We start from the raw sequence: 19,414 nt of genomic DNA on the forward strand, positions 1-19,414 counted from the left end.
AAAGTTCCCCACAGGAGGTTAGGAAAAAAGGTGGAGACATTAGGTATAAATAAGGAGGTAGTGAAATGGATTCAGCAATGGTTGGATGGGAGGTGTCAGAGAGTAGTGGTAGAAAATTGTTTGTCCAATTGGAGGCCGGTGACTAGTGGAGTTCCTCAGGGATCAGTCCTGGGTCCACTATTGTTTGTTATATAGATTAACGATCTGGAAGAAGGGGTGGTAAATTGGATAAGTAAGTTTGCAGATGATTCAAAGATTGGTGGTATTGTGGACAGTGAGGAAGATTACCGTAGCTTAAAAAGAGTTAGAGGAGTGGGTTGAGAAATGGTTGATGGAATTTAATACGGATAAGTGTGAAGTGTTGCATTTTGGAAAGGCAAATCTAAATAGGTCATATACATTGAATGGTAGACAATTGAGGAGTGCAGAGCAACAAAGGGATTTAGGAGTTATGGTAAATAGTACCCTCAAGGCTGATACTCAGGTAGATGGTGTGGTGAAGAAGGCATTTGGAATATTGGCCTTCATAAATCGGAGTATTGAATTCAAGAGTTGGGATGTTATGATGAAATTGTACAAAGCATTGGTGAGGCCAAGTTTGGAATACTGTGTGCAGTTTTGGTCACCGAATTATGGGAAGGATATAAACAAAATAGAGAGAGTGCAGAGAAGGTTCACGAGAATGTTGACAGGATGTCAGGGTTTGAGTTACAGAGAAAGGTTGAGCAGCCTGGGGCTTTTTTCTCTGGAGCGTAGAAGATTGAGGGGGGGATTTGATGGAGGTGTTCAAGATTTTAAAAGGGATAGAGAGAGTCAACGTGGATAGGCTTTTTCAATTAAGAGTGGGGGATATTCAAACCAGAGGCTATGGTTTGAGATTGCAGGGGGAAAATTATAAGGGGAACATGAGAGGAAATTTCTTCACGCAAGGGGTGGCTGGGATGTGGAATAAGCTTCCGGCAGAGGTAGATGAAGCAAGGACGTTATTTACATTTAAGGAAAGACAGGATAATTACATGGAGGGGAGAGGATTGGAAGGGTATGGACCAGGTGCTGGTCAGTGGGACTAGGAGGGTGGGGATTTGTTCCGGCATGGACTAGTAGGGCCAAACTGGCCTGTTCTGTGCTGTATATGGTTATATGGTTATAATGTTTTTGTTGGTCATTTAAAGAAGCACCATGGGTGTGTGGTGATAACCACTGCACTGGCCAGACTCCTACCTACTGCAGGGGGCAACCACTCTACCTGCAGGTAGGCAACCTGGGAGGCTCACCCCACCTGTCAATCTCCAGCCCGTGATAAAGACTCCAGCCTGTTCCTTCGGAGAGCCAGGCACGTGAAGCCAGCAAAGATACTAAGATTGGTGTGTACAAGTTTAAGCTAATTGAAGCCTGTTGTACAGACTGTGTCTGAATTATTGGCACATCAGCGCTCACAGGGTAATTTATTATGTTAAAGGAAGTATGCATTTACGAGTTTTAATATCTGCAATGTGGACAAGATACCCACTCTGGAGACCTTCTAAGCTGCAGCAACACTAGGCTTGAGAAATCCTTTCTTATACCACCCCTCCCCCTCAATCTCTTGTGGCTTATCTTAAACTTACGCTCTCAATCTCTCGGGTAAATTTAAAAGACATTTTTTATATTTTACAATGATTTGATAAGATATGGCTGTCTGGAACAAAATTCTTTACACAATTTCTATGTATCAAACAATGTCCTGACAATTCATCTGTCCCACCAACATTTTCTAGTATTCCTTTTCTCTCACACACCACTTGCTTTAATCCACTCCTTGCTCAATCTGCTGACCTCTTTTATCGCTATCCAATAAAAGAATTTTGGATTCTATTTCCATGCTGTTTATAGGAGAAATATGCACATCCAAAATGACGAGCAAGCAAAGAAATTTTATGTGACAGTCTATTCTGATTTTTCCCAACTCTTTCATCTATTACATTCTTTCCCTGACCAATCAAAACAAATCAGTGTGATTTAGCTTTTGAAGACTTCAGTGAGGTCAATTCATAGCACTGGTGTCGCTCGGGGGGGGTGCGGACCACACTGTTGACACTCTCCGAGGGGGAAGTAACTCACAAAATTCTGTCGACACCGTGGTTGAAGTAAATACACAAAATGCTGGAGATAGTCAGCAGGTCAAACAGGGTCCTTTATGTAGCCCGGAAGGTCAGTTCTGTCTCTCTGCCTTTGCTACATAAAGGACCCTGTTTGACCTGCTGAGTTTCTCCAGCATTTTGTGTTTTTACCATCAGAGGGGTGACACCAAAATGACTGTCTATAAAATTTTTGTGCAGTGTTTCAGCAGAAATTTATTATTTTTTGTAAAAATATCCTTGCAATTAGTTATAGCAACAAAAACATTTTTCCTCAGTCCAGCTTATATGTATCAATATATCTACAAGGCTAAAACTCGATGTAATTTACCTTTTGAACCTTCTTAGGCACTGTGGTCAGAGCTGTCATTGTTACCCAATTACAATGATGCTTTGAATCACGTGGTTGTGTCTGCCGTGCCACGAGTACGCGCTGTTATTTTCGTTGCCGCTGATGTTTTTATAGTTAATGCTTTTGTCAGATTTTCTGGTGTTTTAGCTACAATATTGTGGTCATTAATATTTGTGAACCTGTATCAATAACTTTTTTGAGAATGAAGTAGTAATTAACCACATGAAACTATGTAAATATAAATATATTTAGGTTGTGTGTATGATATTGTAATCTTAGTTTTGCCTTTACATTCAGTGATATTTTGGAATTATGATTTACAAATTCTTTCTTTGGCTTGGCTTCGCGGACGAAGATTTATGGAGGGGTAATGTCCACGTCAGCTGCAGGCTCGTTTGTGGCTGACAAGTCCGATGCGGGACAGGCAGACACGGTTGCAGCGGTTGCAGGGGAAAATTGGTTGGTTGGGGTTGGGTGTTGGGTTTTTCCTCCTTTGTCTTTTGTCAGTGAGGTGGGCTCTACGGTCTTCTTCAAAGGAGGTTGCTGCCCGCCGAACTGTGAGGCGCCAAGATGCACGGTTTGAGGCGATATCAGCCCACTGGTGGTGGTCAATGTGGCAGGCACCAAGAGGTTTCTTTAGGCAGTCTTTGTACCTCTTCTTTGGTGCACCTCTGTCATGGTGGCCAGTGGAGAGCTCGTCATATAACACGATCTTGGGAAGGCGATGGTCCTCCATTCTGGAAACGTGACCTACCCAGCGCAGTTGGGTCTTCAGCAGCGTGGATTCGATGCTGTCGGCCTCTGCCATCTTTAGTACTTTGATGTTAGGGATGAAGTCGCTCCAATTAATGTTGAGGATGGAGCGGAGACAACGCTGGTGGAAACGTTCTAGGAGCCATAGGTGATGCCGGTAGAGGACCCATGATTCGGAGCCGAACAGGAGTGTGGGTATGACAACGGCTCTGTATACGCTAATCTTTGTGAGGTTTTTCAGTTGGTTGTTTTTCCAGACTCTTTTGTGTAGTCTTCCAAAAGTGCTATTTGCCTTGGCGAGTCTGTTGTCTATCTCATTGTCGATCCTTGCATCCGATGAAATGGTGCAGCCAAGATAGGTAAACTGGTTGACTGTTTTGAGTTTTGTGTGCCCGATGGAGATGTGGGGGGGCTGGTAGTCATGGTGGGGAGCTGGCTGATGGAGGACCTCAGTTTTCTTCAGGCTGACTTCCAGGCCAAACGTTTTGGCAGTTTCCGCGAAACAGGACGTCAAGCGCTGGAGAGCTGGCTCTGAATGGGCAAATAAAGCGGCATCGTCTGCAAAGAGTAGTTCACGGACAAGTTGCTCTTGTATCTTGTGCCTTGGCGAGTCTGTTGTCTATCAACGAGATTAACGAGTAACATTAGTACAAAAACATTACCAAGGATTCTGGTCTGGGGAGGAGGGGTTGGGGGGGGGCGCAGGGTTGGGGGGTGACACCAGCACTTTCTTTTTCAATCTTTTTATTAAGCATATTATAAAACAATACATGAGGAGAATAGAATCCAGAATCGAACAATTAAAACAGAAACATCACTATATTGCAATCCAAGATACAATGTGTAACATCACAACATATCGAACAATATTGTCCTTTTCTCCTCATAATATTCAAAACAAAAGAGAGAAAAAAATTGTTTTTAAAACCCCATCTAACCTTGCAAAATAAACAAAAAAACATAACCACAACAATAACAAAGGCTGGGTGGCATAAACCATGAGTTCACTAGAATGGATCAATACTAACTATTTATCTGGTCTTTGCCAATATAAAAAAGAACAGTCTGGAAGGTAAAGTCAAAATACAGATTAACTCATACAAAAATTGTTTATAAAAGGACCCCGAGTCTCTTCAAACTTTACAGAGGGATCAAAAATGCAACATTTTTTTTAAGTTAAACATGACATAACTTGAGAGAGCCACTGCATCAAAGGAGGTGAATTAGGATCTTTCCATTTAAATAAAATGGCTCTTCTGGCCAACAGTGTAGTGATGGCGACATCCTGATGTGCTAAGGTGGGAACTCGACCCACCTCTGGAACTTGAATTCCAAAAATAGCGGTCAGTGGGTTAGATTAGTGACCCTAGTGATGCCACTAATCCATTGCCCTATTTTTGCATTTATTCATTAAATTATCAGGATGTGGGGATTGCTGGCAAGACTCACTGCTTATTGCCCATTCACTGATGCATTCGAGGAGATGGTCCTCAATCCCTTTCTTGAGCCCCTGAATTTCCTCTGGTGTATGATGCATTCTGCACAGAAGCAGGCCCTTCAGACCATACCCATGCCTGTCATTCATCTACCTTCATCCCATTAACCAGCACAGTCCATATCTCTCCATGCCTTGAAAGAGGCGGGTGAAAAAACACCTTCCTCTTGTCGCCTATTTCTTCCCTTTGGCTTTCAGTGTCTCCTTAATAAGGAAATGTTTCTTTAAAAAAATACTCATAATTGTGTGAACTTGATCAGATTCACCTTTGCCCTCCTTTGCTTCAAGGAAAACAAAGCTACCTTATCCAATTCCCACTTTCCAAGAAGTTCCATTGCTGTGTTCACAATGCAATCTCCTTCATACAGTGACAACCAGAACTGCCTGCAATACTGCAGCTGTAGATCAACCTATAACTTGACTGTCATGCTCTTGCATTCTATGCACCATCCAAAGAAGGCCAACATCCCATTGCAAGACTTGGATCCAGGATGGTGTGTAACTCTGAAGGGAACTTGCAAATGAGAGTATCCTGCTGCCATAATTTGTTCTTGGCTGTGAAACACGCCAGGGGTTTTATCTCCCCTTCCCCTATCCCTATGTCTCCTTTCCTCTTGCTCTCTCTCTCTCTCTCTCTCTCTCTCCTTTCTCTTTCTATTTCCCTGTGATCGCCTTTCCTCCAGCTCTCGATGAATTGTCACCTTCCCTCTCCTATCCTTCCATCCATGTCCAATTGTGGCCTTTTGCCTGTTGGCCTGTGCTCCTCCCCCTGCCTTTTCTTCCCTCCTCCCCCAGTCTTTTTAGTCAGGCACCTGCCTGCTTTTTGATCACACCTTGAAGGTACATAAAAATTGATCTTTACATTCCATGGATGCTGCAAGGCCTACTGAGTTCCACCAGCATTCTTGTGTTTTTCTCATTGTTCTTGGCTGTAATGTTTCCAGATGTGGGACCTGTTGGAGTAGCCTAGTTAAGTATTGGAGTCTTTTAAATGGTATACACTGAAGCCACTATACACACTAGTGATGGAGGGAATGAATATTCAGTGTGATGATGTTAATAGCATCCAGCAGGGTGTCTTGTCCTGGATGATGCATTGGTGGAGCATTGAGAAAATAGAGAATATCCCATCACACTCCCAATTTTTTTTCATGTAGGTAAAGCTAAAGGTTCCATTTATTTAAAAAAATATTTAATTGTTTGCATCATTACAGGAAAAAATGAATAAAACATTAATCAAATATCCAAGGCCAATGAAACAAAAAAAAATATATTTATATATATTTTCTCCCCATTTCGCCCCCCCACCCAAAAGTAAGAAAAGGAAAGAAAAGAAAGAAACACCTACTATTTAATATACAATAATATTAGCATAGACAATCATTAAGTGTTGTTAAAAATCACTAATTAAGAGGAGTGGATAAGATAGAAGAGGTGGACGGAAAATCATCCATAGATGGTTTACAAATAATATAAAAATTTTCAACTCGATTCCTTAACCTATATGTAATTTTTTCCAAAGGTTTACAATTTCGCATCTCATTATACCATCAATCTAATAACACTTCTCGATCATCTTTCCATGATGTCGCTATACATGTCTTTGCAGTTGCTATTGCAATACTTGGATTTGAAAAAGAGACCGGGAGCAGATCTGAGACTCCCTAAACAAAGTCAATTTGAAGATATAACAGAAACATTTGTTGTTAAGAAATTTATTACTAATATGTATATAAAATTACAAGAGACTGTAAAGAAAAAAGATTTATATAAATCAAAAATCCAATGGCAGAAAGATTTAAATATACAAATTCAGGAGGAGATATGGTCAAAATTATGTTTTGAAAGTGTTATGAATACAGTAAATGTTAGATATCAAATAGTTTGATATAACTTTCTTCATCAATTATATTATACTCCACATAAGTGTTTTCAATGTGTGAAAGAAATAGGGACTTTTTTGCATTCAATGTGGTCTTGTGAAAAAGTGAAAAGGTTTTGGAATGAACTGAGTTTATTATTAGGGCAAAGGATCCAAGAATATTTTTACTTGGAGATATTTATGAAAAGGATAAAAAATTGAAATTAGACAAATACCAAGAAAAATTTTTAAAGGCTCCATTATTGTCATGTAATACTACATTTAGAATGTAACATCCATGAAATTCTTTGACTTTGTCTACCGTAAGGAAGTTAGAGAGTCGCCACTTTGTCCAGTGCCCCTCACAGGAACGAAGCCCCAGCAAGGAATGAACTCGCGATCCTTGGTTTACAAGACCAGTGCTCGAACCATTGTAGCCCTTCCAGTCATAGTGGAAGGGCTTTAGAGTATTAGGAGCTGAATTACTTGCTCAAAGATACCTAGCCTTTGTTTCCTGCAACTTCCTTAAATATGTCACAGGTTTACTTACATTTTTAATTAATCATGATCCCCAGATTAAAGATGAACCATTATTGGATTCTATGCAATCTATGCCACTCTTTTAGTATAGAAGTATATTTTTAAATGATAATGTAGAAGTGTTCACAACAGTGAGTGCCTCAGACGAGGGATATATTTAGAAGACCCTCAGGTAACCTATTCACTTTGGCAATTTTTTAATTAGTCATTCAGCATTGGTGAAGCCTTTCTCCACAATATGAACCAAATGATGTCAGATTAATTTCCAATTTTGCTACTGTTCTGCACCTTGTTACATTTGCATTGAGGTTTGGTCTCTACAAAAAAAAGAATGCTCACATATGCTTTTGTGTTGCAGGTGAGTAAAGTTTGTGGCCAGCCCCAAGAACGACCAATAGCCACACTGCTTGTAAGCACTGTACAGGCCCCAGCCATGGCCAACTTCAAACCCCAGGCTGTGACTCAGTTCACCAACCTGACCCAGAGAAGAAGGTATGGATAAATTGGTGTTGTCTAGTTGATGTAGAAGGTTCTTCTTTTCCCTTTTGGCCTGTATCTTGGGCAGATAACTAGCCAATCTTAATTCATCCTGTTGGCCAGTGTGGTTACAAATGAGAGCCTGCTAACCAATCTTAGTGACATTTAATGCCTTATCTATGAATATGATTGAAGTCACACTGTTGGCTCATCGCTTCAGCCAGGGATCCCATTATAGAGTTGTGTCTGGTATAGCGGTATCTTGTTCTTCTTTGCATATTTGAGAAAGGGTAAAAAATGCAAATCTCTTTTATGTAGAACTGTGATACAATGGAATCTGTCTGGTGAGCTGTGTGTTTCTGGCTAAAACTGCATTGTGGAGTCCACATCTATCTCTGTCGGGCTGGAAGGGATACCTGATCATTTTCTGTGCCTCTCTGGTTAAGTTGCCTGCTGGTAGACATTGAGGGAGCACTAGGCAAGGCTTGACACTGACACCCCATGACCCATCCCACTGCCCACAAGATTATCACAACTCGGGAAAAACGGAAAGGAGTGTGGAAGCAGAGTTCAAACCAGGCTTCAATGATTAAGTGGTAGCGGTGATGGAAAGTATCAGCCACATTTCGCTCCAAAACCGTGATGCCATCATATCTGAAGCTTGTTCAGGGAAATATGGTGGAACACAAAAGTGGCGTGAGGAGTAGGCCAAATGATCCTTTCAGTTGCTCCACCAGTCAGTGCATTGTGGCTGAATCTCAATACCATTTTACCATTCTCTCCCCATACCCCTTGATGCCTTTTGTGTCCTGAAATCTATCCGCCTTCTTGTCAAGTGCATCCAGTGACTTAGCCTCCACTGCTGTCTGTAATAGAGGTTCCTATGGTTTCACCACTCTCTTTCTTCACCCCCTTATCCTCAGCCTGTGAGCCACAGCTCTAGATCCAGGTTCAGGGAAGCATTCAGCCCATCAATCTGCACATTTCAATGAGATCCCCTCTCATTCATGTAAACCTGACTGACCACAGACCTAGTTGGCCAAATTCCTCTGCATGTGACAGCTGCCAAAGGATGAATCAGTCTGGTGAGTCAATCAATCTGCATACATCAAGAATGTTTGTCCTTGGATAAGGAGACCAACACTGCACACAATTCACGGCAGAGCACTACAGAATTAGCAAGGCATCCCTTTTTATGTACATAAAACCTCTTGAAGTCAAGGCCATCACACCATTTGCTTTCCTAAGTGCCTGCACTTTAACTTTCAATTTTGACATTAATTATGAGCTCCCGTTTTAGTAAAATGGGATTATCACTGTAAGGGATAGTATAGACAGGAGGGACTGAGTAGTCACAGTTAACATTTAACATTTCACACAAGCACCATCACAACGCGAGTTTCAGCCCAGTGATAATTCGATATATCGGAAGAACTGAGGGAAGGTTTGTCACAGTCTGATCCAGAATTTGATACATTTGCCAAGACACTGATTTTGCAAAGGGAGAACCATTCTGACAACTGAAGAGAAAGCTGTTGTTCAAAAGCTGCTCCTGGCCAGCCATTTTTTGTGAAATTCAAATCAAAGCCTGCTCTGTGAATGACTGGGTCTTCTCGGTGGTTGACCTGTGCCAGGAGGGTCTTCTGGGAAGCAAAGTGCTTCCTTTAGAGTGTAACTAACAGTGAAGTTACTTGGAGAGACCGGTGCTAGGGTCTTGGAAGCTTCATGGAGGCCGTCCACAAGGACCAGGTGTGTTGTGACCACAGCTCGTGTGGATGGATATTTCTTTAAAGGCAAAGCAAGGAGAATTGTGTCTGTTGCAGCCACAATTCCAGTCTTCCAATCAGTTCAACATTAATTCTGGACATCAAATTTCAAAGGCCTACACTTCAACACTGAATTTGAAAGACTGAACTTTGAAGCAACTTTCTAGATTTTGGCCTGGACTGTAATGGTTTGGATATATCACACACATGCGCATGCACACACACACACACACACGCACACGCACGCGTACACACACAAAAGGCACGTGCGCATGGGGATAGATTTAGTGTTAAGGATAGTTTAAAAGTTAAGACTATAGTTTAAGAGTTCGAAATAAAATTAGTATTTTAAAATTAAACACTACATGGTTCATTGTCTATTGCTGCTATTTACATGTTTTTCTTTGGCTTGGCTTCGCGGACGAAGATTTATGGAGGGGGTAAAAAGTCCACGTCAGCTGCAGGCTCGTTTGTGGCTGACCAGTCCGATGCGGGACAGGCAGACACGATTGCAGCGGTTGCAAGGGAAAATTGGTTGGTTGGGGTTGGGTGTTGGGTTTTTCCTCCTTTGCCTTTTGTCAGTGAGGTGGGCTCTGCGGTCTTCTTCAAAGGAGGCTGCTGCCCGCCAAACTGTGAGGCGCCAAGATGCACGGTTTGAGGCGTTATCAGCCCACTGGCGGTGGTCAATGTGGCAGGCACCAAGAGATTTCTTTAGGCAGTCCTTGTACCTTTTCTTTGGTGCACCTCTGTCACGGTGGCCAGTGGAGAGCTCGCCATATAATACGATCTTGGGAAGGCGATGGTCCTCCATTCTGGAGACGTGACCCATCCAGCGCAGCTGGATCTTCAGCAGCGTGGACTCGATGCTGTCGACCTCTGCCATCTCGAGTACCTCGACGTTAGGGGTGTGAGCGCTCCAATGGATGTTGAGGATGGAGCGGAGACAACGCTGGTGGAAGCGTTCTAGGAGCCGTAGGTGGTGCCGGTAGAGGACCCATGATTCGGAGCCGAACAGGAGTGTGGGTATGACAACGGCTCTGTATACGCTTATCTTTGTGAGGTTTTTCAGTTGGTTGTTTTTCCAGACTCTTTTGTGTAGTCTTCCAAAGGCGCTACTTGCCTTGGCGAGTCTGTTGTCTATCTCATTGTCGATCCTTGCATCTGATGAAATGGTGCAGCCGAGATAGGTAAACTGGTTGACCGTTTTGAGTTTTGTGTGCCCGATGGAGATGTGGGGGGGCTGGTAGTCATGGTGGGGAGCTGGCTGATGGAGGACCTCAGTTTTCTTCAGGCTGACTTCCAGGACATGTGGTTTGTAACAAAATATACATACAGCACCGTAACAGGCCCTTTCAGCCCACGAGCCCATGTCGTCTAATCACACCCAATTGACCTTCAACCCCTGGTTCATTTTGGAGGGCGGGACAAAACTGCAGCTCCTGGGGAAAACCCATGCAGACACAGGGAGAACGTACCAACTCCTTACAGAGTGCGTGGGATTCAAACCCTGGTCCAGATCGCTGGCGCTGTTAAGGGATTGCACTAACCACTACCATAACTATGCCACCCACATCAATGGCTGGTGTGCAAGGACAGCCTGTTCAATATTTCTCAATTTATCACCATTTGATTAAACCACTGCCTTTCTTTTTTAATCAGGCAAACTTTAGTTATCCATGATAGACGGGATCTGCCATACTCTTGCCTAATTGCTCAATTTTTTACACTGCCTTGAAGCTGCTTTGCATCCGCTGCCCAGCTAACAATCCTGCTTGGTTCAGAACACTGAATTTGGTTTCTTCGTTCATATCTTTAATTGTGAATAGCTGGGGCCCAAGGACCTATTTCTGAAAGGGACCTTTTTACTCCACTGTTTCCTGTAGGTAATCAATTTTAAATTCATGCCAGTCACAGAAAAAGACTTGGCACAGTAATCGTTTATGTGAGACTACATCAAAGGACTTCTAAAGTTCCAAATACACCACAGCCATTGGTTCTCCCTTATCTAATCTACCAGTTGCATTCACAAAAAAAACTTTATTGTTGCATGTAATTTCCCTTTCATAAATCCATGTTGACTGTGTTCTGTTATCACATCCTTCATGATAGGCTCCCGACATAGGAGCACTTAAATTTTACATTTAGATATACAGCATGGTAACAGGCCCTTCTGATCCATGAGCCCGTGTCACGCAAATACCCCAATTAACCTGCAAACCCTGGTACGTTTTGAAGGGTAGGAGGAAACCTACGCAGACCCGGGGAGAAGGTACAAGCTCATTACAGACAGCTGGTGCTGTAATAGCATTGCCACTAGGCTAGCCATGCCACCCATTTTGCCTGCGACTAATGTTATAGCTGCCAGTTTGTAGATCCTTGCTTCTTGGTCTCTTTTTAAATAGTCAAATTTGCCATCCTCCAATCTGCAACAATTATGTTCCATAATTTGTTTAATATGAGGTGAGAGTCAATATACAACTATTTCCAAGGCTGGAATATTAGATTATTGTGCCCTAGGGATTTATTGACTTTTAGTACTATTAATTTCTCCTGCCTGATTTTGTACTGAGATTAATTTTCTCTCATTGTTATAAATGTAAATTTATTTGAAATTTAAATATTTAAATTAAGACATACAGCACGATTACAGGCTCTTTCGGCCCACGAGCACGTACCACCAAAATACATCCAATTAATCTGCACACCCGGTACATTTTGAACAGTGGAAAGAAACCAGAGCCCCTGGGGAAAACCCACACAGACACAGGGATGGGATTCGAACCCAAGTCCCAATCACCTGCGCTGTAAAGGTGTTGCGTTAACCGCCAACTACGCCATCCACTTTTATTGAGACTCTTATTGCCCCAGCATTCCTGTTCCAGGAAGATACAGCAAAAGTATTTGTTCATTGTACCATCTACAGAATACTTCTCTTTAATGTTTTCCATTTTTACAAATTTTACTGTCTGCTTTCATGTTCATTATAAGTTTACTCTTGTATTCTAATTTTGTGAGCTGTCCATTTCTGGCCGAATCCTAAACAGCTCTTGATTCTCGTACTTGATACTTTGACAACTTTGATGGACCTGCACTCTTTTGTTAGCCATGGTTGGGCACTTTCCTCTTTGTGGTTTTTGCATTAGAGAAGAACATGTAATTGTTGTGAATTTGTGTATTGAAAGTATTGCCTGTCCACTTCAGGAATATCAGACTTAGAAGCAGGAGTTGGCCCGTCGAGCCTGCTCCGCCATACAACAAGATCATGGCTGATCTGGCTGTGGACTCAGTGTCTGCATGTCCCTCATAATGATGACATACCCTACTGTGCAAAAATATACATAACTATTGCCTTAAATATATTTCATGAGGCAGCCTCTACTGCTTCCTTGAGCAGAGAATTACATAGTTTACTCCTACTGGGAAAACAGTCCCTCCTCATCCTTGTCCCAAATCCACTCCCCTGAAACTTAAGGCTTTGTCCCTTGCATACCTTTCACTGAAGACTCAATCTATCATAGCCCATTCACATTTTATGTGTCAGACTTTTTGATGTCTAGATTTAAGAATTTCATTTCTGATTGAACTACTTCATGTTATAGAGATAGATCAGTTAAGCACAGGAACAGCCCCTTCTACTCTCAATATCTGTTCTGGCCAGGTAGAATTAATGATGATCTTGTAGCTAGGGATCCTCTTTGAAAGAGTGATTGAGTTTCTCATACAAATGGAGGATACACTGGTCTAAAACCAGTGCAGCAAGGGAAACTACAAGGGGCAAGGGGCAGAGTTGGCCAGGGTAGATTTGGAACATAGGCTATATGGAGGGACAATTGAGGAACAGTGGAAGACTTTCAAAGAGATTTTACATGGTGCTCAACAAAGCAAGGAGAGTAAGGGTGGGGACAGCCAGCCTTGGATACCCAGGGAAGTAAAGGAAGGCATCAATCTAAAAGCTTGTGCATACAAAGGACAGTGGGAAACTAGAAAATTGGGCAAACTTTAAAAAGCAACAAAGAATCATGAAGTGAACAATGAAAAGAGGGAAAGTAGATTACTAAATACGATTAGCACAAAATACAAAAATGGACAGTATAAGTTTTTTATAATTAAATAAGATGGAAAGGGTAGCTAAAGTGAAGGTTGGTCTCTTGGAGCATGAAAGGGGTCATTGATATTGGGTAATGAGAAAATGCCTGAGACTTTGAATGACTATTGTGTGTCACTATTCACAGTGGAGGATACATCTTTGTGCCAAAAACATGTTATGGATGTGATGGGAAGTGAGGACCTGGATGCAATAGCTGTCACTGAAGAGGTAGTACTGAGCAAACGTGGGTCTAAAGATAGATAAGTCCCCTTGTCCTGATGGAAGGCATCCCAGGGTACTGAAGAAAATGGAAGAATTTATACTAGAGGGTCTGGTGATAATTTACCAATATTTTATAGATTCTGGGCAGGTCCCAGTGGGTTGGAAGACATTGAATGTCACGTCACTATTTTAAAAAGGATGGAGGCAAAAGGAAAAATTGTCACACCTCACATTGGTCTGGATCACATTCTACGTGTCATTTCCAACTGAGCTAGATCCTGCCGACACCTTCGACAACCCAACTCAGCACCATTTTTGTATTGTCTGCCATCTTACAAAATCTGCTGTAAGGCAGATTTTATCTAACAGCAGGTTTCGTGGTAATCTGCCCTCCTACATTTTCACCCAAATCATTTATATGCATCACGAAGAACAGAGGCCCCAGCACTGATCCCGATGGAAAACTACTGGGCTGGATGTCTCCACCTTAACGCATCTCCACCAGTACCTTCTGTGTCCTACGGCCAAGGCAGCTTTGAATCCAATCTGCCAAATCAACATGGATCCATCTTGCCTCATCTTTCTAGATCAGCCCACCATGAAGGATGTTGTTCCACACTTTACTGAAGATCGCTCACATGGAAGTTCAGGGCTTTTGTCTTTATTTTAAAGAGCTAAACTTCTGTTCGATTATGCAGCAGTTCTCTATATAGCTGCACTCTTAAGAAAAGCACCATTGAAAACCTCGATGAAGGGCTCTAGCCTGAAACATTGGTTGTGTATTTTTATCTTTCCTACATAAAGGACACTTTTTGACCTGCTGAGTTTCTCCAGCGTTATGTTTTTAACCATTGAAAACCAAATATTTTCCAGATATTTTGGGACAAAGTTGCAATGTGTATTATGCTTTTGCGATAGTGTAATGTCAGGCATGTGAAAAATTCACTGTCTGTCCATTGAGCTGTTGCATTTACCATTTACCAGCTGCACAACTGTTGATTCCATCCTGTCAAATTCTGCAGTCAGCACCTTAAGTTGAGTAACATGATGAGGAGAAGGGAGAAGGCAGGGCGGGGGGCAGGGGGGTTGAATCTCAATTTATTCGAGGAGTAAAACATAAATGTAAAGGTGAATTATTACTGGCTCAAGATGCTTATGAAAACTTATTTATTTGGAGCACTTCCCAGAGTATCTTTAGACATGGCTGGAAGGCAAGGGTCTGACCAGTTAAAGTCAGCTGCCGAGGATTTGTGGCCACATCGACTTCAAGGCTACTCCGGGAGTTGCGGGTGCAAGCAAAGACACACTGACAAGCTGTCAAAGATCTCTCCAGAGCTGCTGAAAAGGGGAGTCAGTGGCTCTGGATGAGGAGAAAGGATTCCACCTGGGCCCCCAAGTGAGTGAATGGCATCGAGAGGGTGAGCCCGTGACACCGGGAATCTGTGCTGAACCCTCCAGAGGTGTCGTGGGTCTATCAGCGAAACGCTGAGGAAGGAGGGTGTCCACTTGATAACCCAAAAGATGCCACCACTCACTTGGTTACCCCGCAGAGTCCGGGCAGCAGGTCTCAGCTGAGAAATGAGGGATATTAACATCTACCCTACGTAACATTACCTGATGGAAAAGAGGAAATAAGAATATTGGACTAGTTTGAAATTAGAATGTCAGACTAGTTTAATTACTTGAATTTATATGCTGATGTTGTCCCTCGTGCATTTCTCTTGGGAAGTTCTTCATTGTTCCTGTGTCAGTGAATCATAGGCCCTACCTTACTTGGTCTATTTCTTTTTCATGCACTATTTTATTTATTGTTGAAAAGTGGTTTATATAAATGTTTGCTGCCACAAAACAATGAATTTTGTGACAATAAGCTTTGATTCTGATTCTGGTTATAGGTGACTCGCTTTCATTGGTATGTTAAGATGTTTATTACTTTAACATGGGGTGTTAGTGGCACTGCAGCTCTCTCTCCTTTCACACTCTCTCTTTCTCCCTTTCACTCTCTCACCCTCTCTCTTTCATGTTCTTTCTCTCGCTCTCTCTCTCTCACATGCTCTCTCTTGCTCCCTTTTTTAGCCACTTTCAGGTGGCCAGAATACCTGACTGTAAAGCCGCCTATTCTACCCCAATGTGGCTGTCAGGTGGTCACCTGACAATGGAGAACCTGGCCAGGAGGAGCACTTACCTAACCCTCCTCCTGTAGGTATAATCTCCGGCTTGGTGACCACAATGGTCACAGTCCACAGGAGCCGGCGCTCACTCGGACGCAGATCTCCTTCAGCGGGCATATTCAGGTGACAGAAAGGTGTCTTCTCCACAGCCACCTGACTGTCCCAGCTGCACTCCCCCAGCTGCGTCTGCAGGCGCATTTTCTCCATCCGAGCACCTGAAAACAGCTTTTCTCATGATCTCTCTCTCCCTCTCTCTCCCTCACCCTCTCTCCCTCACCCTCTCTCCCTCGCCCTCTCCCTCACCCTCTTTCTACTTACCCTCTCCTTCTTGCCCTCTCCCTCACCCTTTCTTTCTCTCTCTCCCTCAAGCTAATTTTTGCTCGCTCGCTCTTGCTCATTCTCACTCAGCTTCTCTTTCACACTTTCTCTCTCTCGTACTCTCACTCTCTCACTAACATTCTCTCACTAACACTCTCTCTACAGTCTCTCTCTCACTCTCTCCCTCCCTCTCCATTTCTTACCCCTCTCTCTCTCTCTCTCTCTCTCTCTCTCTCTCTCTCTCTCTCTCTCTCTCTCTCTCTCACCCCCTGTCTCTTGTGCACTCTTTCACACTCACAGGACCGACCCAAACCTCTCACACACAGGCTCCTCAGATTGCACATGCATGCACACATCCACTGACCTCTTTCCTCACTCAGTCATCCTTCCCTTCTTTCTCACTTCCCCCTCTCTCATTTCCATCTCTCAAAATCAAGATTTATTGTCATGAACAAGTCCTGAAATTTGGTGTTTTGTGGCAGTATCAGAGTGGAAACATTCACATTATAACCATCTAACAACATTACTATTAAAAAAAATATAGTTCTCGATAAGTAAGCCAGTGTCTTTGTTTCATTGATTATTCAGGAATCTGATGGCAGTGGGAAATAATCTTTCCTTGCGCTGCTGAGTGCTTGTCTTTAGGCTCCTGTACCTTTTCCCCAATGTTAGAAGAAGTGAAGAGGGCATGGCCTGGGTGGTGGGGCTCTTTGAGGGTAGAGGGTGGTTTTTAAGACATCGCCTCATGTAGATGTCCTCAATGGAGTGAAGTCTTGTGCCTGTGGTGTCATAGGCCGGGTTAACAACTCTCTGGAGTTTTATCTTGTTCTGAAATTTGGCGCCTCCATACCTGGCAGTGATGCAACCAGCCAGAATCCTCTCCATGGTACCACCTGTAGAAGTTTACGAGAATCTTTGATGTCATACCGAATCTCATCAGACACCTCACAAAGTATAGCAGCTGGTTAGTCTTCTTTGTGATTGCATCAACATGGAGGCTCCAGGACAGATCCTTGGAGAGGTTTACACACTGGAATTTGAAGTTCTTGACCCTCTCCACTACTGAGCCCTCGAAGAGGACTGGGTCATGTTCCCCTGACTTCCTCCTGGTCCACAATCCTTGACATTGAGCACAAGGTTGTTATTACACCACTCAATGAGCTGACCAATCTCCCTCCTGTTCGCTTCCTTGTTGCTGTTTGTGATTCTGCCGACAATTGTGGTGTCACCAGCAAACTTGTAGATGGAATTGGAATTGTACCTGGTCTTCTTGTAGAGATCTAGATCCCTAGCCTTAAACATCCTTTCTCTCGCCCTCAGCAGGTTGCGAATCCTCTGATCCAGGGCTTCTAGTTGGGGAACATCCGGTATTTGCCCATGGGCACACACCCATCCACATAGATCTTCATGAAGTCGGTGATACCTGTTGCATATTCATTCAAGTCTATGGATAAGTTCTTCATTATGTTCCCGTCCATTGATTCAAAGCAGTCCTGCAAATTCTCCTCCACCTCCCTCGAACATACTTTCCCTGTCTTCGCTACTGGTGCTGTGGTCCTTAGTCTCTGGAGTGGAAGCACAGTCAGGTGATCAGAGTTGCTGAAGTACAGTCTAGTATGGCTTCATAGGCGTTCTTCATGGTGATGTAGCAGTGTTCGGGTGTGTTGGCTCCCTTGGTCTCTCATATGACATGTTGATGGTAGTTTGTTAGAGACTTCTTCAGGTTGGCCTGATTAAAAACCCCTACAATGATCGGGAACGCATCTGGATGTGCCGCTTCATAGCTGTTTATCACAGTACTCGGTCACTCCAGTGCCTGCCTGATGTTAGCCTGGGCTGAATATCAGTGAACTTCCTCGGCAGATAGAATGGGCGGCACTTGATTGCCAGATGTTCCAGGTCATGGAATAGGGTTGGGACATGACTGTCACCTCTGTGCACCATGATGAACTGATGATGACACAAATGCCACCTCCCCTGGTTTTTCCAGATGCCAGTGTTCAGTCAGCGTGATGGAGGGTGTAGGCCTTGGCCTGCAGTGCCATGTCTGGAATGTCTGTGTTTATCCATGTTTCTGTAAAGCACCCCATTCCCCCGACCTGCTCCCCTCTTCTTTTCCTTACCGTCTCCCAACTGTCTCATTGCTCACCCGCAGCCGACTGCTCTGGGGTAGGGCTAACACCTTCCCAAATGCTGTCTTTCACACACTCCACTGATGTGCTGGTTGTGCTCCAGGTTCCCCTGCCCCAGTTTCACCAGGCATGTACATCAAGACCCTGCAGATCACCTCCTGCAGACTAGCAGGTACAAATTTTTAAAGTGTTTAAAATTTTAGATATACAGCACGTTAACAAGCCATTTCACCCCACAAGCCTGTGTCACCCAATTACTCCCAGTTAACCTACAACCCCTGGTACATTTTGAAAAGTGGGAGGAAACCGGAGTCCATGGGGAAAACCCACACAGATGCAGGAAGAATGTACCAACTCCTTGCAGACAGCGTGGGATTCGAACCCCCCAGATCCAATCGCTGGCACTTCAACAGTGTTGTATTATCTGCTATACCAACCATGCCGCTAACTCTGCTGTTCCCCAAGATCCTCAGGAAAGAGTCCATCCAGTATTGACTGGTTTGGTACTCACTTTGCCTCCAGAGCAATTCCAGCACTCTTTGTTTCAGCAGAAAGAATAGGGTTTGGATGGCAAAGCTTTGATGGTGGAGGATCAGTTGAATCCTGGTGTAATGCAGGTCAATAAACCAGCTTACGATCGGGCCAATGATCCGACAATTAATGAGTGGACAAATGAGCTGTTAACTTGCTCATTATTGGCCAATATGTAAAGGTTGCGATGAATATTAGAAATAAACAGGGGTGCAGTGCTAATTTTTTAGGTGCCAGATCTGACAAAATGCCTGCCATTTCCTATATTTATATATTTCACACTCAATTTGTGTACCTGCTCATTACACGAACAGGGCAAAGAAGTTCTGCAGTACATGAAATGAGAACAGGTACGCAAATTGGGTGAAACAATTAGGGTTTCTTATAATGTCAAGCACTAAACCAAGAGAAATATATGAATTCCAGAGCTCAACAGAAATATAATGATAGTTAAGACATTAACAAGATTATAGCTGATCACTACATTTCAGTGGATAACTGGTATAATAAAGCATATAATACCTCATTTAATAATGTGACCAAGTATGGCACAGTTGCCCTCACTAATTATCTGCAGAGGTCTGATCGATTA

General features: G+C 43.2%; 1 protein-coding gene across 3 annotated transcripts in view; it reads left to right on the top strand.

The window, feature by feature from the left end:
* The window catches only part of LOC138742229 (glypican-5-like), a 641,419-nt gene that overhangs the window by 236,077 nt on the left and 385,928 nt on the right, over positions 1 to 19,414 (top strand). For all 3 annotated transcript variants that reach the window (XM_069896343.1, XM_069896341.1, XM_069896342.1), the window contains exon 4: positions 7,477 to 7,610. In XM_069896343.1, coding sequence (XP_069752444.1) covers positions 7,477 to 7,610 — 134 coding nt within the window. The remainder of the gene's footprint in view (positions 1 to 7,476; positions 7,611 to 19,414) is intronic.

This window comes from Narcine bancroftii, chromosome 9 (genome assembly GCF_036971445.1).
Source record: "Narcine bancroftii isolate sNarBan1 chromosome 9, sNarBan1.hap1, whole genome shotgun sequence".
Lineage (NCBI taxonomy): Eukaryota > Metazoa > Chordata > Chondrichthyes > Torpediniformes > Narcinidae > Narcine > Narcine bancroftii.